The following is a 25,865-nucleotide window of genomic DNA, read 5'->3' as shown; positions in this document are numbered from 1 at the left end:
CACCACAGCTCAGATCTCCCGAATGGCGGGAGGGGGTGTCGGATGCTTGCTGGAGATGTGGGGAAAAGCCAGGGGATTATATACACATGTGGTGGAGTTGTAACAGCATATCTCAATTATGGAGACTAGCGTTTGGGTGGTTTGAAGAAATGAATTCATGCCAAATATCTTACTCCTCCGAGATTGCGTTACTATCTATGTATCCTGGGGCAATAAACCACACAAAGGGGTCTATTTTGGGTCATTGAATGTGCTCAGTTAGGTACCTGATAGCCAAAAATTGGAAAATAGATGCCAAATTGGAGACTCTAGATCTTGTTGAAGCCCTTAACCACCCTGAGGTTCTATTAAGATCACCAAGGTGGCTGCACAGCAGTCATTTTTTTTTTTTTTTTAAATCATGTAGCTAGCCTAGCGCTAGCTACATGATTCCCCCCTCCCTGCCGAATCCCTCCCACCCTTCCGATCGCCGCCGGTGATCAAACCCATCAGGAAATCCCGTTCTGAACGGGATTTCCTTTAGGGCTTCCCCCGTCACCATGGCGATGAACGGCGTGTGCGTCATCGACGTCGTGACGTCAGAGGGAGTCCCGATCCACCCCATAGTGCAGCCTGGCGGTGATTGGTCAGGGTACGCAAAGGGTCTGCGGGGGGGCGGCCCTCTTTCGCGGCGGGTAGCGGCGCATCGGCAGCGAGCGCGTAAGACACGCAGCTAGCAAAGTGCCAGCCGCATGTATAAAAAAAAAAAATTGTGAAAATCGTCCCACCAGGGCCTGAGCAGTCCACTGCGGCAATGACTGAGCTCGTCACTACCGCCAAGGTGGTGTTAATGATACAATGAGGACGGAGGAACTGGTATTGTCGGCACAGAATCAAATGGCTAAGCTCCACAGCCAATGGGCAGTATGGTTGGCTGTTTCAGCATGGTGGAGTGGTTGTATTGTACCTATTTTTATACTAATGTTTATATCGGTGTTCATATGTATTTAAATATTGCTTTAATAAAAATTATGATTGTCTGTAAATTGTATAGAAAACTGCACTGTGTGTGGCGCGAATCAATGTGAAACGATTCTTTGGTTGATTGGCCAAAGGAAAAAAAATTGATTCAAAAGTTGGATTTTAGAATCGAATCAAAATGTAAAACCTTCTTAAATAGTTCCGTTTATGGGAACAATCGATAATTGCCTCCCAATTATTTTCCATTGTTCAAATTGTGCCGAAGATCGAATCTGAAGGAAAAATTGTACCGTTAATGGGCACCTTAAAGTTAAGTACACACATTATGTGTGTACAGCGGCTGATGATCGATATTGCTTGGGCATCGGGAGTCGTTAAGAATCCGTTCTTTCGGATCCTTAAAGGGAACCTGAAGCGAGGAAAATTATTTAAAATAAACACATGACGTAGCTGAAAATGAATATTACATACTAACCTCACCGTCAGTTTCTCTCAGAAGCTCAGAAGCTCTTACAGTAATCTTTTCCATTTCTGACAATATTTTGTCAGAACTGAAATTTACCAGTTGCTGTCAGTTATATATCAGCTGCTGTCAGTTACAACTGAATGTGCAAGGTAATGTCCATGTTTCCATGGGGTAATGGCCATTTTTAATACGGAGGATGGAGAATTCCATTTATCACGGTGGACAAGCAGGACGCAGGCGAGCAGATAGAGATTGAGGAGTAGACTACACAGGAGGTAAGTATGACCTGTGTATGGTTATTTTGACTTTTTATTTTCAGTTCAGGTTCTCTTTAATGACCCCCGATGCCACAGCACTATCAATCATCCATCCATTATCTATGTATCTAGTATATATTTATCTATCAATCATCTATCCATTTTCTTGTATCTATCCATCCATCCATCTTCAAACTATTTATGGCTTTGAAGCACCAACCCATGATAATATTGCCATACGCAGGCAGTTCATGGCAATATTACCATTGGCCTGCGTTGCTATGGTAATGCAAATAAGTAATGTAACGCACATTACCATAGCAACACGCATGGTATCCATGTGCTGCAGGAAACGCTTGATGACTGCACACAGCAATAATATCATAGCTGCGTACATCAGGCGCTATCTATTTATGGCACTTATTACAGATAGTGCCACGACCCAGGGCATATCAAAATTGTATTCAGTACTAAAGAAGGGTATAAGCAGTCAAGCAGGCAATGGAGACAGCTATGTGGCCCCCAAATACTACAATTAAGCAACTGGGCTTCCAAAATAAAAAAATGTAAGTGTACCTGTGATCACTAAAAGAAAAAAAAATTATACATACCTGGGGCTTCCTCCAGCCCCCTAGGCTCATTGGTCTCTTGCCACCCTCCCAGACAGCCCAGTAATTCTTCCAGTCGGGTCCAGTTGGCGCAGGCGAAGTCCAGCTGCACACACTCCCCCGTCGCACTCCCATTGCCGGTAGCTGTCTGCGCCTAATACGGCGCAAGCGCAGTTTACCCCAACCAGATGAATTACTGAGCCACCTAGTGGTCTAAAGGCCCCCCCCCCGATTCAAGCACTAAGTAACCCTGTGTACCCTGCCTATAATTAGGCTTTCTGCACCTATGCGGGTAGTCATTCAGGTGAAGCCTGCTTTGGGAAGTGCTGCCACCTCTCCCTGCTATCTTAAATTAATATTGTTATCACAAATCCTGCCCCTTTTTTCAACTCACAGCTTTTTTATATGAATGCTGCGGGGGTCACCATGGGAGAGGACGAAAGGGGTGTTAACACTGGGCCCCACCAAAGTTTTGCTAGGGGGCTCCAAATGTCCTTATTCCCCTGCTGTACACACACTACATAAACTTCAGTATATTATTTATGCGCAAGCTTTCATTTACAGGTCTTTGGGGCGCGCGCTATGCATGCCTTACTAAGCAGTATGTAAGGTGCATGTCTTCCCTTAGTTACGCGAGCTGCTTCCATAGCAATGCGCATAACTTTAAATGTGGCTGGTCCTGTGAAGTATCGATATCATGATACTTTACTAGCAGCAGCTTCTATGACAATTAACATGTTAATTGATGTAGTAGCGGCCGCTAGTGTAGTATTGCGGCAGCAATACTTCACAGGACCGTCTGTATTTAAAGTTACGTGCGTTGCTATGGAAGCAGCTCGCGTAACTAAGGGAAGGCATGCTCCTTACATTGCAGCGAGTGCTGTTTAGTAAGGCATGCATGGTGCGCGCTCCTGCACATTAAGCTGCGCTGCTTTCGCAGCTTAACCCTCCTGGCGGTTCATTTATTCTGCCAAATAGGCAGAAATCCATTTTTTTTGTTTTTTGTTTTGTTTCATGTAAAGCTACCAGAGTGGTAGCTACATGAAACACCACTAGAGGGCGCATGTGTCCCTCTAGTGCGATCGTCGCCGGCATCAATAGCAAACAGGGAAACGCGTATATAACGCGTTCCCCTGTTTGGCTTCTCCTGTCACCATGGCGATGATCAGAATGACGTCATGGACGTCAGCCGACGTCCTGACGTCAGATGCCTCCGATCCAGCCCATAGCGCTGTCTGGAACTCATTGGTCCGGGCAGCGCAGGGCTCTGGTGGGGGGGCCCTCTTCCGCCGCTGTGTGCGGGCGATCGCCGCAGATCGGCGGCGATCAAGCTGTACGCGCAGCTAGCAAAGTGCTAGATGCGCATACAGCACTTTAAATGGGGTGAATCGCCCCACCAGGGGCTGAGATATCCTCCTGCGCGGCATAGCCCGAGCTCAGCTCGGGCTTATCGCCAGGAAGGTGTTAATGAATCATGCCCATAGTTTTGAAAAAGCTAAGAGTCAGTATTGGGCAGCAGTGAGTAACTGTCTGACAGTTGGGCCCGGCACGACGGACGATTGCTTATGCTGAGCCCCAGACGTCTGTGAAATTCTGAGTTACAGGTCTCAGGGGAGAGTTACAGTTGAGCGTTAATGAAATGCAATCGTCAGGGGTCGTCTTATCTTCCGCCTCTGTGTAATGTGGGATGAGAATGGAAGATATCATCCCGGCCAGAGAGGAATCAATATGGACAGAGTCCTCCACTTGCCAGACAGGGAAACTGTACATTATTTATTGCAAGAGTAACACTGCTTGTATATTCAGCCACAACCGTTTAAAGAGAAACTCCAACCAAGAATTAAACTTTATCTCAATCAGTAGCTGATACCCCCTTTTACATGATAAATATATTGCTTTTCACAAACAGACCATCAGGGGGCGCTGTATGATTTTACCATGGGCAAACACTGACTAAATCATTTATACATAATTATTGTAAAAATGAAGCTCTTTTTTATTACATTATTTTCACTGGAGTTCCTCTTTGAGGTAGCCATACACCAAGCAATGATGGTCAGATTCAACCAAAGACACAGATCTCTCTCTGATCAAATCTAATTGGAGAGAGATCTGACGGCCGTCCATACTCCGCAGGCTGATTCCCGATCAATTCCATGCTAAAACTGATCCAGAATCGGGCGTGTGACGCTGCATCTGCTACCTGGCCTGCCCAACGCTGTCACCCCTAATGTAAATGTCCCCGGTGCCCTCCCCCGGTGCCCGGTGCACTACACATTACCTGTCCACGGCCACGACTTGTCCTCCGCTGACTCTGAGCGCACTCCTTGCTCTATACATGCGCGCCCCACGTGGTTGCCGGAGCAACAGGGGCACATGTGAGGTCACACATGTGCCTGGGTGTACGACGGCAACTATGTGTGGCGCTCGTGTATAGAGCAAGGAGTGCGCGCGGAGACAGCGGAAGAAGACCTGCAGCGGCCACAGACAGATAATGTATAGTGCACTGGGCACTGAGGGGGGTACTTTACACATTAGGGGAGAGCTTCGGAGGTTTCGTCTCATTCGTTGTTCATCCAGATATCGCTCGCCATTTCAGCAAGTCGACCCTACAACTTGCACCAAGTCCGACCAATTAATGCGACTAATTTACGATCGAAATTGGTCACATTGTCGATTGGGCACGCACTTGGCAGCACCAATTTTCATCCTATTTGATTATAATAATCAAATCGCACGGTCGATTGGCCGCCAAGTCACCAGATGGCCACCTTAACTCCACTGATATGTGATCTTTCTATTATAGGTGGAATCTAGTGACATTAATCACTCATTAGCTTCTAAGCCTCGTTCAACAACTGCCACTGGGGAGGGTTCTGGACTCGATGCCTCAATGCAGGGCTGAGGCTGTACAAATGTGTCGCTAGCCTTCAGGCTAGAGACGCATTCTGTTGGTATGTAGGGGGAGGAGGGCAAAAGAAGGGGTGCACCACTGAGCGGGGTCTATAGGAAGAACAATGGCCACGGTCGGTGCTGATTGCTGGCCGAGACATCAAGGGGGGGCTGCTGTACTCACGCTAATTCTCAGATTTCTCAAAAGGAAATAAAAAAATATGTCAGCCTCCATATTCCTTTCGATTCACCTTTAACTTTATACAGAATAGATTGCAGTAGTCCTTGTAGTTCCATAACCTGACGTTTGTCTGCATTTCATATTTCCAGGTATATGCCATATTGGTCAGCCACCCCCCAGCGCCAACAGATCACCTGACTCCAACGCCCGTCTCGTACACAGCAGGATTCTACCGGATACCGGTCATTGGGCTAACAACCAGAATGTCAATATACTCTGATAAGGTAGGAGCTTCACTCTTCCATTTCCTTACTGTGGGTACCCCTGATGCATATTGTATAAGCAGACAGTGGCGCCAGAAGGATAAAATATGCTAAAATTGTTAAAGGGGCACTACAGCGAAAAACTAAAATTTTAAATATGTGAAAACATATACAAATAAGAAGTTCATTTTTTCCAGAGTACAATGAGCCATAAATTACGTTTCTCCTATAATGCTGTCACTTACAGTAGGCAGTAGAAATCTGACAGAAGTGATAGGTTTTGGACTAGTCCATCTCTTCGTAGGGGATTTTCAGCAAGGCTTTTATTCTTTATAAAGATATTTCCAAAAAAGGATTTAAACAATGATGCTGGCCAGCTTCCCTGCTCCCTACACAGTTTTTTTTGGCAGTTGGACAGAGCAACTGCCATTCACTAAGTGCTTTTGAAAATAAATATATCCCTCAGAATCCCCTATGAAGAGATAGACTAGTCCAAAACCTGTCACTTCTGTCAGATTTCTACTACCTACTGTAAGTGACAGCAACATAGGAGAAAAGTAATTTATGGCTCATTTTACTCTGGAAAAAATGTACTTCTTATTTGTATGTTTGCACATATTTTAAATTGTACAGTTTTTCACTGTAGTGCCCCTTTAAAATGAGAAGAGGTAGTGGTGGACTTACCTCCTCCAAGCAGACACACATGAATGTTGTGTATATTCAAACAACAAAAAATGTATATACTCCAGAAAGTGCAAGGCGTTTCGTGGGCATCTCCCGCTTCATCAGGCAATATAAAAGGAGCATAAAACTCAAACAGGTCTGGTACAAAGATCAGCGGCGAGCGCCCTCTCTCATGCACTCACTCGTGCGCAGTATGGAGCCGCCTGTCTTTGGGAGGACTCAACTCCCGAAGCCTTCTGAAGTCCCCCATGGCAGGGTATTCAAATGGAGGAGATGCCGCCACAAGGGGGGATTGGGAGGCGAAAAGTTGGGTCCCCCAGAGGCCAGACAGACCTGCGGACCGGATGCAAACGTCCCACGGACCAGCAGTGGGCGGTGGACCGGGGGTTGGGGACTCCTGCTCTATAGGACTCAGAGCCTTCCCTATCCTTAATTAAGTATCTGGCTTTTAAAAAACAACAACAACAACAAAAAAATCGATTCCCAATGACTTTAAAGCAAAACACGTTAGATGGAGAGGGAAGGCTCTGGATCACATAGACCCTTCCCTGTTCTCTTATTGTGCCCTCAGTGCTCCACAGAGCTGTGTTGAAATCCTGCACCTTCAGGTGTCCTCAGAAAGCTTCAGAAGCACTTGTGTGCCGGAGTGTTTCTCAAGACGGGCAGCTCATCTACAGGAGCAGTTTGGGGGTGGATATAAGTGTGACGTCACCCTCCAATTCCTGTTCCCTTTGCCACAGTTTACCATTCAGCCCTCAGACCCTGAGGGAATTCTGAAGGCAGTCAGCACTGGAGACAAAGAAACCTTTTGGATTGGTTTGAGAGTCCATTCACAATACAATTGTATGCACAATCAATACAATCTGGGATCTCGTATAGAGATCAGGTAAGCTGCCACCAATTTGCATTTGTGTGCAAATACACAATTGGAACCATAACTAGTACTGTAGGAAAAGTGATTATTTCAACAGCCTCTCTACATATAACAATATATTTTAATAAAATAGTTTCGGTAATGTTCTTTCTGAAAGGCAGGATTCTTTGCAGAGGATATTTAGAATAAGCACTTAGATAAACAATTTCTAATTCTAATAGTTTTAATAGTTTATTTTATAATAAAACAAATGCATAAAAATGAATACAAAAAAATGTCAAAAATTATCTAACAATGAACAAAATTGATATAGTAAATCAGCGGAAATAATAAGTGAAAATGATAACTGGATACAGTCTGAGCAGTCTATGAAATTACCATGTCCTGGGAATTTGTAAGGCCAAAAAGAAGATAGAAAGTTCTGTGGGCTAGAAAATCTGTGATGATATTGATTGTCATTGAAGGACCCTGACAGTGTATCCAGAAATTGTTTCTTCAGGAAGAAAGTTTTGGCATTAAATCTCAGATTATGCCATAACTCTATGGATGTCCAGCACATGATATAATAAACAACAGTTCAGGCTCTATCATTAAGGACCAGGGGATTTCTTGCTGATCTCTGCTGAGTGGGCTCTGTGGAAGTCACTTTCTTACCATTACACCAAGATTTCAAAAATACGTCAGGAGATGAAAAGAAAAACAAGATATGGCTTTATTCAAAAATATCACATGTATACATGCGAGAAACCAAGTGAGCCTAGTAAAAGGATTCAGGCAGTTAAGGTTTCTGGCTTCACTTCCGCCGTGCAGGGGCGTAACAATAGGCCCTGCAACGCCTGCGCCCGCGGGCCCGCTCAGGGCCGTTTTTTGGGGGCTGGGGGGGTGGCTGGGGGCTGGAGGGGTGGCAGCATGAGGGGAAAGCCTTGCCCACAGTCGGCGTGGAGAGGGGTAGTTCCCCCCTCTCCCTCACCTCGGGGCTCTCCCCTCTGCGCTCCCCGCCTTCTCGCTCTAGCGGCTGACGTCACTTCCGCTTCCGGAAGTGACGTCAGCCGCTAGAGCGAGAAGTCGGCGATGGAACGCAAGGAAGAGGGTATGTATCCTGACGCCGCTGCTGCCCGCTGCCCACACACGTTAACTAGCTGGAGGGGAGCGCAGAGGGGAGAGCTCCGAGGTGAGGGAGAGGGGGGAACTACCCCTCTCCCCGCCGACTGTGGGCAAGGCTTTACCCTCATGCTGCCACCCCTCCAGCCCCCCAAAACTGGCCACGAGCGGGCCCCAGGGGGGGCCCGCTCTGAAATTTTGCGAGAAGTCGGCGATGGAACGCAAGGAAGAGGGTATGTATCCTGACGCTGCTGCTGCCCGCTGCCCACACACGTTAACTAGCTGGAGGGGAGCGCAGAGGGGAGAGCTGCGAGGTGAGGGAGAGGGGGGAACTACCCCTCTCCCCGCCGACTGTGGGCAAGGCTTTCCCCTCATGCTGCCACCCCTCCAGCCCCCCAAAACCGGCCACGAGCAGGCCCCAGGGGGGGCCCGCTCTGAAATTTTGCAGGGGGGCCCGGTGGGGCTTAGTTACGCCCCTGCCGCCGTGCATTGGCTCTTATACCCCAAAGTACGTAGGCATGATGTAGTTTTACGTGTCCAATAATAAATGCATGTCTCTAAGAGTTTTTTCTTCTTTGCACAGAAGGGGTGGAGGTTTCCCATAGCATAACACCTGGTATTGTTTTCATCACGGAGTCCATTCTCTCAAGGATACTTTCAAGATTTTAGCTTGTGGGAATTGAAGCATCCTACGATGGGAGTTTTGCAGTGCCAGGCGCATCATATCTGTTACACATTCCTGAAAGATAAGAATTCACACACAGTACTAGCTCTTGACTACAGCATTTCAGCAATAAGAGAATCTGAGTCTAATGTTAAAGGGTAACTCTGTTCATCTGTATTACATTGGCCTTATGAAACATTAGTGTCACCTTATATCTATTAAGTGCATATCTATGAAACTTGGATTAACATACAACTATGACATTAACATACCCCCCTGTTGCACATATATACATATAAGGTGGCAAAGGGTTCAACTACCTAGACTTGAAACACTTCTTAAGTAATGGAAGCTAGCAGTTGCCTTCTTTGTAGCCTTGTAGCATTGCAAAATATATATGTATGTATTTATTTGACGCCTAATGCTTCTAGTGTACTATCTTATCCGCTATCAAACAATCTACACAACTGAGAAGTCAATTTTTTTGGGAATTTGTGCTTTCCCATAAAGCTGTCCTCCTCCTCAATGTCATTGTATTCCTCATGTTGGAATGAAAACATGGCTGCATCAGTTTTCTGCTTTATGAAACTGCCCAAGTATTTCCTGGCCAGGGGTATGACACAGCAAGCAAAAAAACTGAACATGAGTATCACAATAAGTATCATGGTACCAACATTTTTTAGGAAACCCTTCCAGTCTCCAAACCAGTCATTGAACCATTTTGTAAAGGAATCTGATACACCAGAGTTTCTTTTTAACTCGTCTGATAGGTCAGTCAGTTTCCTCAAAGCTTCTGTCACCCGTCCATCAGGGCCAGTTTCACTGGGAATGTAGGTACAGCAGGCCATGCCCAGTCCCAGAAATTTGCAAACTCCTCCTTTCTCAGCAAGCATCATGTCCAGACTCATTCTGTTCTGAAATGTCATTTTGGAGTTTGGGCTTAACTCATTAACTATGCCCTGCAGAGCATCATGTGTGAAATTCACAAATCTTTGCTGATTGTAATATATGTAGTTTATCCACTCCACGTTTTTGTTAATAGTGATCTGTGGAATTAAAGACTCAAACCCTGCCCACACTGGGTTTCTGGCCTTAAATTCATCTGGAACCCCTCTGGGGACACCTATTGCATCCAAAAAGACATGTGGGTCCAGGTTACCTTTAAGTTCTCTCTTAAAGATCTTGTGGGCTTCTTTTTCAAAATCTTGGTCACTTTCTCTAAACATATGTATGGGCATAATGAGTTTGGCCAGTGCACAGTGACCTTTCCACACTGGTGGCAATCTAGGACGTAATTTAAGATCACTGCACAACCAGTAGATATCACCAAGGGAGTGTGTCTGATGAAATAGTAGGAAAGGGTCTGCTTGTTTCATTACAGCACAGTAACCAGGGGGAAATTCACCCACATCTACTCCACCTGAATTCGTACTGTTATAACAGGTATAGTTTCCCTTGTACACAGTTGCTGAGTGATCTATTTGATCGGGGGTACCTTCCTTCAATGGGTATCGGTCTATCCACATTTTACAGAGTGGATCTGTTGTGGCTGGGGTTTGACCCTTACTCCTATAGAGTGACAGAAAACATGTCTCACCCCCTTCTGGAAGGGGAAGTGGCACAGTGCCAAGGTGTGGCCTTGCTCCTGCACATACATAACAATCTGACATATTGTTTTGTTTGGCTGTGTACCTCATCCATTCAAGCCACATGTTTGTATCTGAATATCCTGTCTCCATGGTAATGGTCTCCTCAAATGTAGGGTTAGCCAGGGCCTGTACCCAAGGTTCCTGATCCTCATGCTCCATGACTCTAAACTCAGGGTTTTTGTACATGTCCCTGAGCGAAAACTTCCCCAGAGGCCCCCCTGTATACCCTGGGAAATGCATGCCTATCACATACGTTCCTGCATCTCCAGGGCTTGGGTTTTCTATATTCAGGGTCAGGCGCTGGGAACTATCTATTTGTTTTCCAGGCATACAGGCTCCCCCAGCTGTTGTTAAGGTCATCCTTGAGCGAAGGGGCACCCCATTTCTGTCCACCCGAGTCATGGCAGGATCAGGTCTATATCCCCAGTCAATACCTGTGTTCCAGGCAGCTGCTTCCCAAGAACTACATTTATACCCCCAATGGTCATCAGTCACGCAAATAAAAAATTGTCCTTTTTCATAAAGGCTGCAGTGCCAATTACAACGTTGCACAACCTGGCAGTAGTCAAAGGTGTAAGTCGCCACTTGTACTTGTGAAGAATTATACCAGAACACTAAGCTCTGGTGTTCTCTTGTTACAGCAACCTGTCCTCTTTGCATCAGTCCTATATTTATGGCATACCGTTTAACCCTTGGTCGGTTGTGAGTTACATTATTAGTTTGTGGAAAGGCTGGAGGAGGTGTTTGGAAATGCTCTAGGGCTTCTAACACTATCCACAATGTCCCAATGAAAAGCATAGCAATAATGACTCCCTTTCCACTTGGAGTGTTAAAGTATCCTGTATCCAAGATCCCCATATTTTTTTTTTTAAAGACAAGAACTCTGAGAATTAAACGGGCCCCCAACTCTCCCTAATCTAGCTCCTCAGTTATCCTGTTCAGGGCTTGTGCCCGCTTTGAATAGAGGAAAATCTCTAATATTCCCTCCACCCGCTGTGACGTTGTCTTGACTGGAGCTCAGGCAAATGTTCCTCACACTCCAGGGCCCAGGAGCGTACACCTCCCGTCACAGGATGCTGTCTATTCTGTCCCTGAACCGGGAATGGGTGCCCTTTTGCAGTGAGTTAACCTTCCTGGCGGTAAGCCCGAGCTGAGCTCGGGGTAAGCCGCCGGAAGGCACTGCTCAGGCCCCGCTGGGCCGATTTGCATAATTTTTTTTTTGCTGCACGCAGCTAGCACTTTGCTAGCTGCGTGCAGTGCCCGATCGCCGCCGCTACCCGCCGATTCGCCGCTATCCGTCGCGCCGCAGCCGCCCCCCCCCCCCCAGACCCCGTGCGCTGCCTGGCCAATCAGTGCCAGGCAGCTCTATGGGGTGGATCGGAATCCCCTTTGACGTCACGACGTCGATGACGTCGGTGACGTCATCCCGCCCCGTCGCCATGGCGACGGGGGAAGCCCTCCGGGAGATCCCGTTCTTTGAACGGGATCTCCGGATCTCCGATCGCCGGCGGCGATCGGAGGGGCTGGGGGGATGCCGCTGAGCAGCGGCTATCATGTAGCGAGACTTTGTCTCGCTACATGAAAAAAAAAAAAAAAAAATTAAAAAAAAAGATTTGCTGCCCCCTGGCGATTTTTTTGCAAACCGCCAGGAGGGTTAAATGTATCCACAAACTTTTTCGGCTATTCTGACCGCTGTGGGTGTGGCCAGCAACACCTGGTAAGGACCCTCCCACCGTGGGGTGTTCCAATGTTTTCTTTTAATTGTACCATTTGTTCTTTCCACATCTCCTGCTGACTGTGGGTGATAACTACAATGGTGTCTAACGTTTATGCACAAAGTAACTGTCAACTGTTTAATGATATCATTCACAAAATGGCTACCATTGTCACTGATGATTTTTTCTGGTATTCCCCATCTCGGAATAATATCTCTTGTCAGCGCTTTTGCAACTGTGAGTGCATCAGCTTTTGCAGTGGGAAAGACTTCCACCCACCCCGAGAATATATCTAGCACCACTAGAGCATATTTATTTCCCTCTGCAGGGGTGAGTTCAATGTAATCCAGTGCAATGGTATGAAAGGGGTAATGTGGTGTAGGTGTTTTACCAATAGGTGGCTTTAATCCCTTTCCTGTGTTGTGCTGAGCACATACAGTGCATTGTGAGACAAACTTCTTAAAAAAGGTGCTTATGCCCGGACAGTAAAAATATTTGGTGGCTGTAGCCATCATACCACCCGTTGAGACATGGGTGACCCCATGTAACACAAGAGCCAATAATCTGTACAAAAGTCTTGGAAGGCATAAGGCATCATTGACACAGAGGAGGCCGCTATCATTAACTGTTGCATGTGCTCTTTGCCACTGAGACTTTTCAGCTGCTAGTGCATTTCTCTGGAATTCCACTAAGAGATCAGTGGTGATCGCTGCAGAGGATGGAATTATGAGAGGGGAGGGGGCTGATGGCAGAGGGGGATCAGTGTCAGGGAGTGAAGGGGAGGCGGCAGCTGTGGTGGGCAGAAGGGATGTGATGGGATGGCTCAGAAGTTTGGAGAGGGCGCAGCGCCGCCATTTTCGCCTCAGCATCTGCAAGATTGTTGCCACGGGTAACGTCAGAGTCATCACGCATGTGTGTCATGCATTTTACCACAGCTACCTGCGAGGGCAGCAGTACACTATCAAGGAGCTGTTGCAATAAGTCTTTATGGCGGACTGGTTTCCCAGCCGCAGTTAACATGCCACGGTTCCTCCACTGTGCAGCGTAGGTATGACAAGCAGAGAACGCATACTGGCTGTCAGTGTAAACAGTGAGAACTTCACCCTCGTGCAACTCACAGGCTTGAGTGAGTGCATGAACCTCTGCAGCTTGTGCGGAGTAGGAGATTGGTAAGGGACCAGGCTCCAAAACAGCATCCAGGGTAACAACAGCATATCCCACTCTGTTCACTCCTAAGGCATCTTTGGAGGCAGAGCCATCGACAAAGACGAGTGTACTTCCGGGTATTGGTTCGGACTTCAGGTCTTCTCTGGGTAGAAAGACCTTTTGTGACTCTGTGACACAATCATGCTGAGGCTCATCACCCTCTGCAGCGGGGGTCGGGAGTAAAGTTGCTGGGTTAAGTGTGGTACAGCGTTTCACTGTAAGGTGAGGGTGACCCAGCAACGTGGCAGTGCAATACAAGTGACGGGCAGGAGTAAGTAACGTCATTTTATCCTGCAACAAAAGAGCATGCACTGCGTGGGGAACAAGAACCTCTAGTGGATAACAGCTTAGATACAAGACGGCAAGGCACATGCAACCTGATCCAAAAACTTAAAATAAAAACACAGCGGCCTCTGTTTGTCTATCCAAGTTTGTGTCATCACAGCTGTCATGCATTTATCTTTGCAATCAACATACAGTTTAAAAAACTTCGTGTAATCAGGGAAGGCTAGAACCAGAGGATCTTGCAGCGCAGACTTACACCTCTCAAATGCCATAGTCAAGTCATCTGTCCAGGTGACTTTGTTAGTCATTGCCAACATTGTCAGCTTCTTCAGGTCGTTTAGTCAGGTGTATCAGCATTCCCGTGGTCTGGAGGTGGCGTGGGCATTAAATGCCCTCACCACTTCCTTCTTTCCACTTGTTCAATAGAATCCCGGCCTTGTCCCAACGTCCCCACTTCGGTTTGTACAGTGAAGCATGAGGGGCGGAGTTCGGGACAGCAAACAGCTCATCCTGCAGGATGCCGTCTGTCTCAACACTGTCCTAGCCTGGGATTGAAACCTCTTACAGAACATAACCTTCTGCATTTTCCCATAGTCCGGTAATCTCTACACAGACTTTTTTTTTTTTTTTTTTTTATCGGGTACTTTTGCTCATAGTCCAAATCCCTGCATCCATTTGCTATGTAATGTGTGGTGACGTGTGCCACACATACTACCTCCTGAAATGTATCAGCTGGACCTGCATCCTGCTGCATCCAGTTCAGGAGTGAATTTGGCAGAATAATACCGTACCAATGCACGCCAGGTGCTTCTGCCATAGGAGCACGATGGATCTGCAGTGACTCTGGACCGGGAGCAATAGTCAACTTTAAATCACCAATCAAGTCTCTGCCACACATATCAATTGGGCACCTTGCAGAAATTATGAAACTGCAAAACACAGCTCTGCCTGACTTTTCATCTAAAACCTGCAATGGTTTAGTGGTTGGGGACACTTCAAACCCACCACCGGCATTTCGTGTTACAACTGTACCCAACCTTTCCCACGGGATATTTAAACCAGTCCCAAGGACAGACCTACATGCACCAGTGTCAACCAAAAACTTGATTCTAACACTCGATACAGACAAGAGGATTTCAGGCTTTTTTTTTTTTTGTGTCAGCATAATCAATCTCAATCACAATAGTGTCACGGCTCAATTCTTCCCTGCCTAGTCATGCAGACTGGGTTTGTTGCTTGATTTGATTGGCCGTATTCTCTGGGCAGTCTCGTGCAATGTGATCCCGCTTTCCATAAATGAAACATTCCCCTCTTTCTCGTTTTCCTACATAGTCACGCACAAATCTACGTGGACGGGGACACGAGACATCTCCACTGCATGCACCCTCCTCTCCCATGCCCTGGTTTTTAGGTGGACAAGGAATAGGAGGCTGCCGCAGCAGGATGTCTCTTCTGTCCCCGCTTCTTTTTTTTTTCTATCAGAATTTTCTCCGCATGCCTGGCATACTCCAAAAATTCTGTCACACTGCACGTACGCCATGTAATCAAATGTTTATGGATTGTCCACTGTAATTCTTCCTTTAAAGCCCTATCAATCTGTGCTTTGAGCTGTTGTACCCATGGTGTAGTGCCATCAAGCTCTGCAGGTTTCTGCAACCCACTGTATTTTTCAAAAGCATCCATGACCCGTGCAACCAGATCATCCACACTTTCGTTTGCTTTCTGGGAAATCGTAGAAAGCTTGGTAAAATCTGGGGTGATCTTATAAAATGTTATCATTCGTTGGATCAATTCATCCCACCTGGTGGTTAAGGTTGTGCTTTCCCAACCCAACTCTGCTGGCGGGTCAGTCGCAAGTCGTCCAGGCCCCCATGCACTCCAATTACCCTTGATATTAACCCATCCAGTACCACAGACTCTTCTCACAACTCTCTCACATTCAGTGGCAGTCAGCTTAAAAACTCCGCCTCAACTCAGTCAGTTGTTTAACACATTCAACCACATCCTCTCTCGGGCTAGGTATAGTCTTAATTGCATTCAACATGTCGTCCTCTGTCCAGGGTCTGTAAACATGTATGGTTTGCCCTGCTCCGTTTGGGAGCTCTATCATAGGCATTTGCATTGCGGGTTCAGGGTTGCACTTTTCAGTAGGCACTGAAATGGTCACTGCTGGCTGTCACAATGTGGTGGAAGATGGGTAAGGTAATAGGGCAGAACCCGGGAGCTGTGACATGGCTGCCATCGGTTGCATAAAGATGGCACCTGGATTATAGGAAGGAAGTTGAGGGTGTGGAAGCGGTGGGTAAATGTTGGTATATTTCGGCGGGGTCTGAGATGGCTGTTCTTCACTATTTGCACTTACTCTCAGATCTCCCTTTGTCACAGCTAACTGATCAACCTCCTGTTTGATGCCCGAGGCTGAGGATGTTCTGCCTCGGGCTCCTGAGGTTCTTCGTTCCCGCAACTGTCTATCAGACGTTGTCACCTCAGTTTGTCTATTAACAGATTTGGACTTAGTGGGCTCACTGATGTTTCCTGTACTTAAGGAGCGAGCTGGATGTCCTGACTTATGATCTGAACCCTGCTGAGGGGATTGGGATCTCTGCCTCAGCCTTTGTGCTGCTCCAGCCTCAGCTCCAAGCACATCTCCACTTTCACTTTCACTCTCACTCTCAACATCCTGCACAGTCACACTGTGACCATATTAACCCTCCAAATCACTCGCTTTCTTTCCAAAATAAAAGGAACACAGTTCCCTCTTACGCTTGTCAGCTTCATCTCGCCATTCTCTCGCCAATTGCAAACCATATTTATTCTGCAAAGTCAATTTCCCTTTACTTCTCTCCTCTATAGCCTTTATCAATGCCCTGCATTGTTTTGGGTGCAAATGGCCCGGGAATTTGAACATCTCATGCCAGACCTCGCATTTCTCTGTCAAACGGGGGTCTTTACGGTGCATGAGAAGTTCATCATCCGTTGCACGGAGAAGTTGAGCTTTAGTTGCATTTTGCCCCATCCTGCCTGACAATTCTATTCCGGGGTACCTGTGATCTGTTTCCTATGATATAACTGCTCAGCCGCCGCTGCCCCCCAGTGTACCGATACTGTGCTGGGGCCGACTTGCTGAATAGTACGCTTCACTGAATGCCGCTGTAACTCGGGCGCGCTTTACGAGAATTACTACCCAGCCTAGCAAATCAGTGATGATAACCATGGCTTTTATCCGGCTTGCACTTAAGCCCTGAATCTAACCCGGCTATGGTAGCCCTGGATTAAATTCGGCTTGCACTATGAGCCCTGGATTATGTTTGCCCTGTGGCTATTGCCTGGTATCCGCTGTATCTCCTCATCCGGTCACTGAGGATCTATTCCACTTCGCAGACACCACGACTGACAATTGGTAAAATTGTCAGCTTTTTTACAGATCACAGGTATACCCAGCTAACTGAACTGTCATGCAGTACTTGAATAAAATCAAATATCTACTTACTTTTTTGATGCACCTTGATAGCTCTCAGTGTTGACAATCAATGTAATCCGCTCAATCCGTGGCCGGCCACACATTTACACACAAACACACCAAAAAAAGTAAAGCCCTCTGCTCTTCAAAGCATCTCCTGAAATCCTGGTTCTTGGATTCGAGTTCCGTCCCATCTGGGTATAGTACTCTGAAAATTTGCCCCTGTTTACAGGGAATTTTTCACCCTGGAGGACTTATTTTGTTGGGATGACTGGGATCATCACCCCCATATTTCAGAGACGTACCCCAGGCGAAACAGAATCGATCCCGCTTCGAAGGACCATAATGTGGAAGTCACTTTCTTACCATTACACCAAGATTTCAAAAATACGTCAGGAGATGAAAAGAAAAACAAGATATGGCTTTATTCAAAAATATCACATGTATACATGCGAGAAACCAAGTGAGCCTAGTAAAAGGATTCAGGCAGTTAAGGTTTCTGGCTTCACTTCCGCCGTGCATTGGCTCTTATACCCCAAAGTACGTAGGCATGATGTAGTTTTACGTGTCCAATAATAAATGCATGTCTCTAAGAGTTTTTTCTTCTTTGCACAGAAGGGGTGGAGGTTTCCCATAGCATAACACCTGGTATTGTTTTCATCACGGAGTCCATTCTCTCAAGGATACTTTCAAGATTTTAGCTTGTGGGAATTGAAGCATCCTACGATGGGAGTTTTGCAGTGCCAGGCGCATCATATCTGTTACACATTCCTGAAAGATAAGAATTCACACACAGTACTAGCTCTTGACTACAGCATTTCTGCAATAAGAGAATCTGAGTCTAATGTTAAAGGGTAACTCTGTTCATCTGTATTACATTGGTCTTATGAAACATTAGTGTCACCTTATATCTATTAAGTGCATATCTATGAAACTTGGATTAACATACAGCTATGACATTAACAGCTCTCCAGCCCGCAGCACAGATCGTGATTGTTTCAGGGCGATCAGACTTCCCCCCTTTTCTCCCCACTAGAGGGATGTCCTGCTGGGGGGGTCTGATCGCTGCCGCTCTGTGTGGCCGAGCGGGGGGGGCTCCTCAAAGCCCCCCTCCGCAGCAATATTTCTCCCTCCCTCTCCTTCCCTCCCTCTCGCTCTGGCTCTGGGCAGCACAGGACGGCGATCCATCCTGTACCGCCTCCAATAGGCTTTAGCCATTCAGATGGCGGCGATCCCCGGCGACAGCAGCAGATGTAAATACAGAGGATTTCTTCCCCGTGTTTACAATTAGCCTGTGAGCCACGATCGGAGGCTCGCAGGCTGTTCACGGAGACGCCCTCCGTGAACTGACATGGAAAATACCACTTCGACCTGCCGATGCCTATCGGCATTAGGCAGTCGTTAAGAATTTGATACCAATCATGCCTGGTCTACCATATTCCCTGTGTAGGGGATCCATATCTCAAGCTGTGGACCAGCTAGAAGAATCATTAACCTCTTGAAAGGTGTATAGACCTTGGCATATTATTCCCTGCCTGCTGCCGCCATGTTTCTTCAAAATATTCCTCAAATTATGTCACAATGCTGAATTAAATATACAGTGGTTTGAAAAACTATTTGCCCTCTTCTTGATTTCTTATTCTTTTGCATGTTTGTCGCACTTAAATGTTTCTGCTCATCAAAAACCGTTAACTATTAGTCAAAGATAACATAATTGAACACAAAATGCAGTTTTAAATGATGTTTTTTATTATTTAGTGAGAAAAAAAACCTCAAAACCTACATGGCCTGTGTGAAAAAGAAATTGCCCCCTGAACCTAATAACTGGTTGGGCCACCCTTAGCAGCAATAACTGCAATCAAGCATTTGCGATAACTTGCAACGAGTCTTTTACAGTGCTCTGGAGGAATTTTGGCCCTCTCATCTTTGCAGAATTGTTGTAAATCAGCTTTATTTGAGGGTTTTCTAGCATGAACTGCCTTTTAAGGTCATGCCAGAACATCTCAATAGGATTCAGGTCAGGACTTTGACTAGGCCTCTCCAAAGTCTTCATTTTGTTTTTCTTCAGCCATTCAGAGGTGGATTTACTGGTGTGTTTTGGGTCATTGTCCTGCTGCAGCACCCAAGATCGCTTCAGCTTGAGTTGACGAACAGATGGCTGGACATTCTCCTTCAGGATTTTTTGGCAGACAGTAGAATTCATGATTCCATCTATCACAGCATGCCTTCCAGGTCCTGAAGCAGCAAAACAACCCCAGACCATCACACTACCACTACCATATTTTACTGTTGGTATGATGTTCTTCTGCTGAAATGCTGTGTTACTTCTACACCAGATGTAACGGGACACGCACCTTCCAAAAAGTTCAACTTTTGTCTCGTCGGTCCACAAGGTATTTTCCCAAAAGTCTTGGCAATCATTGAGATGTTTTTTTTTAGCAAAATTGAGACGAGCCTTAATGTTCTTTTTGCTTAAAAGTGGTTTGCGCCTTGGATATCTGCCATGCAGGCCATTTTTGCCCAGTCTCTTTCTTATGGTGGAGTCGTGAACACTGACCTTAATTGAGGCAAGTGAGGCCTGCAGTTCTTTAGATGTTGTCCTGGGGTCTTTTGTGGCCTCTCGGATGAGTTTTCTTTGCGCTCTTGGGGTAATTTTGGTCGGCCGGCCACTCCTGGGAAGGTTCTTCACTGTTCCATGTGTTTGCCATTTGTGGATAATGGCTCTCACTGTGGTTTGCTGGAGTCCCAAAGCTTTAGAAATGGCTTTATAACCTTTACCAGACTGATAGATTTCAATTACAGTACTTTTGTTCTCATTTGTTCCTGAATTTCTTTGGATCTTGGCATGATGTCTAGCTTTTGAGGTGCTTTTGGTCTACTTCTCTGTGTCAGATAGCTCCTATTTAAGTGATTTCATGATTGCAACAGGTGTGGCAGTAATCAGGCCTGGGGGTGACTACAGAAATTGAACTCAGGTGTAATAAACCACCTTTAAGCTATTTTTTAACAAGGGGGGGGGGGGCAATCACTTTTTCACACAGGGCCATGTAGATTTGGAGTTTTTTTTTCTCACTAAATAATAAAAACATTGACGAATGAAGAAGACGGACTCCGGCACTCCAAAGCAAGAGGTAGTTTATTTAAGCACGGTTACAAGCAACGAGTACAAGCCGCCTTAAACCATCATTTAAAACTGCATTTTGTGTTCAATTAGGTTATCTTTGACTAATAGTTAACGGTTTTTGATGAGCAGAAACATTTAAGTGTGACAAACATGCAAAAGAATAAGAAATCAGGAAGGGGGCAAATAGTTTTTCACACCACTGTAGTAGGGGTGAATTACAGGACATTTTCCTGTGGATAGGACATGGGAGATGGTGCTTTGACAGTTAGTGTTTTATGATAGGCCTATTTACTGACTTGCTATCAGTTTTTTGTGTGAACTCCGTATCAGAAAATTAGCCTGCTTATTTTAAAGGCCACTTTTATGGTAAACACTACATTTCCTGTAGAAAGCTCTGAATTGTCATCTCTAACTCCTGACAGAAACACTTCCTTTTAAGTAAAACTAAAATGTAAAAGGGGAATTCCACAGCACGCCTTTGTGCACGTACTTTCATGTGAGGTGCTCATCTGACTCAGGCGAATCCGTCACAGCGAGTGCTTTCAGAGTAGTCCATGGACTCCTCAAGATGTAATAATGATTGAATAACTTTAAGGCATGGAGAGAGGACTGGTTCCAGAGGCTACCTTCTTCATAGGTAAGTATCTTAAAAAAAAATCTGCTGGCTTTAGTTTTACTTAAAATAGAGACAGAAGAAAAAATGTCTAGCTAAAAAAAGTTAACTTTATCAGAAAAACTTTTGCTTGGCTCTGGCACAAAATGACCAGCTGACTTCATTTCAATACAGTCATATCATAGGAGACAAGTGAAGATGTGACCAAGGACATTGCTGATAAGAATATTGCATTGAAAGATCAATGTACTGGATCATGAAGAACTTCAAGGTGAGAGGTTGAATCGCAAATAAGAAGGTTTCAGGATGTCCAAGAGTGTTCGGCAAGTGCCAGGACCATCCACTTCTGAGGAGTCAGATACAGAATAATGTTGTTGTCACCAGCGCACAGCTTGCTCAATATTGGCAGTGTCCAAGACTCTTGGACAATGGTTTGTGTCAAGAAGGGCAGCAGAGAAGCAACTCCATTCCAAGAAGGACAGGCTGAAATTCTGCAAGAAGTACAAGGATTGATCAGCAAAATACTGGTACAAACTTACAATCTGTGATGAATTCCCCTTTCCACTGTTTTAGACATCTGGAAAATTGATTATTCAGAACGGAAAAACAGAACTCTACTATGATGCTGTTGTGCCATCAGGGAAGAATCCAGAAACAATCCAAAACAATCCATGTGTGGGGTTACTTGTCATCCAAGGGAGCGAGCACATTCATAATTCAGCTCAAGAACACAGCCGTGAGTGTGGAATGACAGCAAAATGTCCTCCAAGAGCAACTTCTTTACCCAATTCGACTGCAATTTAGTGATAATCTGTTTAACCTCCCTAGTGTTATGATTATTTCCAGATTTAAGGTTTAAAAGCCGTGCATTTTTTTCACAAGTTTTTAGACCCTAAATACAAGAAAAAAACACATACCACAGAGAGATCTCCAGCAGCTCCTGCATATAAACTTACTAAAGCATGGGATTACCACTCTGAGCTGCAGATTTCCATCCCAAGCCTGACTCGGGATTACCACTAAAGTGGTTAATATCCAGTGTGAGGGAGTGCCATGTGTCAAGGCAAAAGTCATGGTGAAGTTGCTCATAGATCAGAATGTTAAAATTTGAGACTCAGGACCAGGAAATTCTGAAAATGTATGTATGCTCATCCCTTCTCAGAATAACTGATCGCAAGGAAAATGCTACGGGCAGCATGTTTGTGATCATCAGAAATCGTAACCGCACCGCAGTTGCGGCAGTGTCAGGAATCCCACAGGATTACTTGTGCAGCAGCACATTGCTGATCGCTAGTGTGCAAATCGGGGACTAAACGCACCCGAGTATGAATGAGGCCTAACATGTAGCAGAAAAGCAATGGATTAGTTGAGGGCTTGAGTTATTATTATGCAACACATTTCCTCCTCAGGGCACATGGCATTCACTGACATGGTGTTAAGAGGCCTTCTAGGTTATTGTTTGTGTTTCACTGAAAACTTTCACAAACTGGTTTTCCGGCCAAACCCTGTAATTTACTTGAAGCCATCACTAGAAGCCTTTGCTTATACATAGTTACATAATTAGTTTGGCTGGCAAAAGACATCTGTCAAGTTCAACTAGAAAATAGTATGATATTAAATATGGTAGTAAATTTGTATTGGTTAGCATTGCACTCCACACTAGCTGTCTGGAATCCATCAGGCGGTATCCAGTAGCTCCTTTATGCCAGGAGACTGAAAGTTCCTGCCCAATCACAAAGCAGATCATATGACCACAGTGTCGGCTCCAGGAATTTTTTTAGGGGGTGCTATGCAGGTGCTGGACCAATTTCCGGGGGAGCTGACACTTGAAAAAATGGGCGTGGTCATGACCGGATGAGGGCGGGGCTAACTGTAATTTAAAGTGAACCCAGGGTGAGAGTGATATGATGGCTGCCATATTTATTTCCTTTTAAACAATTCTAGTTGCCTGACAGCCCTGCTGATCTATTGGCTGCAGTAGTGAACTGAATTACACCAGATACAAGCATGCAACTAATCTTGTCAGTTCTGACAATATTGTCAGAAACCCCTGACCTGCTGCATGCTTGTTCAGGGTCTATGGTTGAAAGAATTAGAGACAGAGGACCAACACGGCAGCCAGGCAGCTGGTATTACTTAAAAGGAGATAAATATGGCAGCCTCAATATTATTCTCACCTCGGGTTCCCTTTAAAAGTGCAACGCAAAGACAGAGGGCCCAAGTTTTGGTGACCCTTTCCCCAGAAAATTCACATAATTGTGCAGGTTTTCTCAAGAAAATACACGTAATGTGAGCAGATTTGAACAAAAAACATGTTCAATGACCCCAATATGCACAATAGTTATCAGATATGACCCCAATATGCACAACCGTTATAAGATATGACCCCAATATGCACAATCGTTATCAGATATGACCCCAATATGCACAATCGTTATCAGACTTGACCCCAATATGCACAATCGTTATCAGATATGACCCCAATATGCACAACCGTTATCAGCTATGACCCCAATATGCACAATCCTTATCAGATATGACCCCAATATGCACAATCGTTATCAGATATGACCCCAATATGCACAATCCTTATCAGATATGACCCAAATATGTACAATTCTCAGCAGATCTGACCCCAATATGCACAATGCTCAGCAGATATGACTCCAATATGCACAATGCTCAGCAGATCTGACCCCAATATGCACAATGCTCAGCAGTTCTGACCACAATCAGCAGCACCACCTGAAAAAGAAAACCCCATTTACTCACCTAGTCAGAAGACCTCCTGTTCCGACCTCCTCCTCTCCCGACCCCTTGTGGCGCGCAGCTCAGCTCCCACGATCCTCTTCCTTCCTGCAGCAGCCTGCATCACCCGGTGAGCAGGGCTACGGGAAAATGGCCGCCCGAAGCCCTGCAGTGCAGACTCCAAGTCTGCAGAGCAGGGCTTCGGGCAGCCATCTTACCATAGCCCTGCCTGCTGCTCCGGGCTGCCGCTGTGAACTGACTAGGCATCTTAGATGACCTGAAGTCAGTTCACGCCAGGGGGTGCTTTGGGGGTTCTTGGACAAATTTAGGGGGTGCTTGAGCACCCCCAAGCACCCCCCTGGCGCCGCCACTGCATGACCAGCCCACCTCCTCCCACTGTTAAAGATTAATTGCTTGTGGCCAGTAAAGCAACTTTCTAAATGCCATGTAACACTCTGACTTGCCTGCATGAGGAATCCATTTTTCAAAGCTATTTTGGTTCACTTTTTTTAAAAATCAGACTGGGGAGCATTAATGCAGGACTACAGGAAAATGTAGTCAGGCATTTGTTATACCTACTTGAAGTGTTACATGGTCGTACTTGATTGACCTACCCACCAGCTAAACCCAGAGAGGAGAGGAAGCAAGCCGTGCTGTACTGGCTATCATATTTGACCCATAAAAACGTTGTCCTGTTCACCACTTTACTTCTGTACATTTCTGTCACAATTCTGATTGCTATTTGCCTTGTTCTATTTTAGGTTTTATTTTGAATTGAGACAAGAGCCTGTGTATACTTTATGAGCATAGTATATATTTTACTTTCATGCAATTTTTTCAATAAAATAAAAATATCATCCAACACTTACATTCTTCATTTCCAGAGTATTCACCTGTCCTTCCTACGCACTGTCCCACCATACTCCCATCAGGCGCTGGTCTGGTTTGAGATGATGCGCCTGTTTGGTTGGAACCACGTCATTCTCATTGTGAGTGATGACCACGAGGGTCGAGCAGCCCAGAAGAAACTGGAGACCCTTTTAGAAGAGAAGGAATCCAAGGTCAGTATGGAGACATCACCATGAGTTTTTATTTTAATCTTTTATATTTCTTTATTTCGTGATAACCAGTTAACATTCCCCTTTAGATTGTTATATGTATAGATTATTTGTATGTTAAAACATATCTCTCTTTTCATCGTAAACATTGACGAACATATTGCTGAAACATCTAGAGTGTGTCACTAGCACCAGACAAACCGTTGTACTAGTTTCATCTCACATGCTTTGCCGAGGGCCAGAATCTCCTTCGTGTAAATCAATCGATAAAAAGGGAATAGCCTGGAGCTTTGCAAATCTAACGGTAACACAAAAGGGAAGCAGAGAAATAATCTAGACAGGAAGTGGGCAATGGAGATGGTAGGCACTCACCACCGTCAGGCGCTAGAGCAGCAGCTTGGTTTGAATTGGCTAACGATGACTAAATTGAATGTTTTTTGTGCCACTTGTACAGTGCAACTTCTCCCCGAGCTCCTACCGCTGTGACATCAACATCCGCCCACATCTCCATCTGACACGCGCTAAGCACTGCTTTGCTGCCATGGCTCATGCGATAGATTGAAACCCTGCTAGCTGCCCAGCTCCTGGAGAAGATGCAACGTACCAAATTAGGGATCTACCAAAATTTCAGTAGAAGTTTGAAATGTTTATCATGCTGCTGCTGTCAAACACCGCCTGCACACTGCAAACGCTAAACACATATTTTACGGACATTAGATTGGGCCTCTTACTTTAAAACTAGAGATAGGAAGATAGGATGATGACATAATAATTACATTCCTGTTGTCATGTTTTTAGAAGCGCTAAAATTCTGCACGGGCCAGGCAGCCTAACATTTCCTAAAATGATGGGATTTGTCTCTTTGTCTGGTTTCTTAAAGGGAACCAAGTACCACTTTTTCATTCCTTCTAGCTGTCCATGATTTACCTAGGGGAAGGTGTGAAGAAGATAGCATATCTGTGCCTTGCAGTAAACTCTTTGAAGCACAGTGTACAATCTCCAACCCCCCCTCCCCCGCTGATGAAAGCTTTTTGCTTGCCCTCTGCTAATGTGTGCA

General features: G+C 45.6%; 1 protein-coding gene across 11 annotated transcripts in view; it reads left to right on the top strand.

Moving 5' to 3' along the window:
* Positions 1–25,865, top strand: part of GRIN1 (glutamate ionotropic receptor NMDA type subunit 1) — a 199,413-nt gene that overhangs the window by 19,593 nt on the left and 153,955 nt on the right. For all 11 annotated transcript variants that reach the window (XR_011023218.1, XR_011023219.1, XR_011023217.1 and 8 more), the window contains exons 2-3: positions 5,514–5,648; positions 24,635–24,811. Coding sequence is in view for 7 of the 11 variants with exons in the window: in XM_068248662.1 (XP_068104763.1) it covers positions 5,514–5,648; positions 24,635–24,811 (312 nt within the window). In the remaining 4 variants the exon portion in view is untranslated. The remainder of the gene's footprint in view (positions 1–5,513; positions 5,649–24,634; positions 24,812–25,865) is intronic.

The sequence above is a fragment of the Hyperolius riggenbachi genome, chromosome 8, assembly GCF_040937935.1.
Source record: "Hyperolius riggenbachi isolate aHypRig1 chromosome 8, aHypRig1.pri, whole genome shotgun sequence".
Lineage (NCBI taxonomy): Eukaryota > Metazoa > Chordata > Amphibia > Anura > Hyperoliidae > Hyperolius > Hyperolius riggenbachi.
The sequence above is the reverse complement of the archived record's forward strand: the minus strand, read 5'-3'. Positions and strand labels throughout refer to the sequence as shown.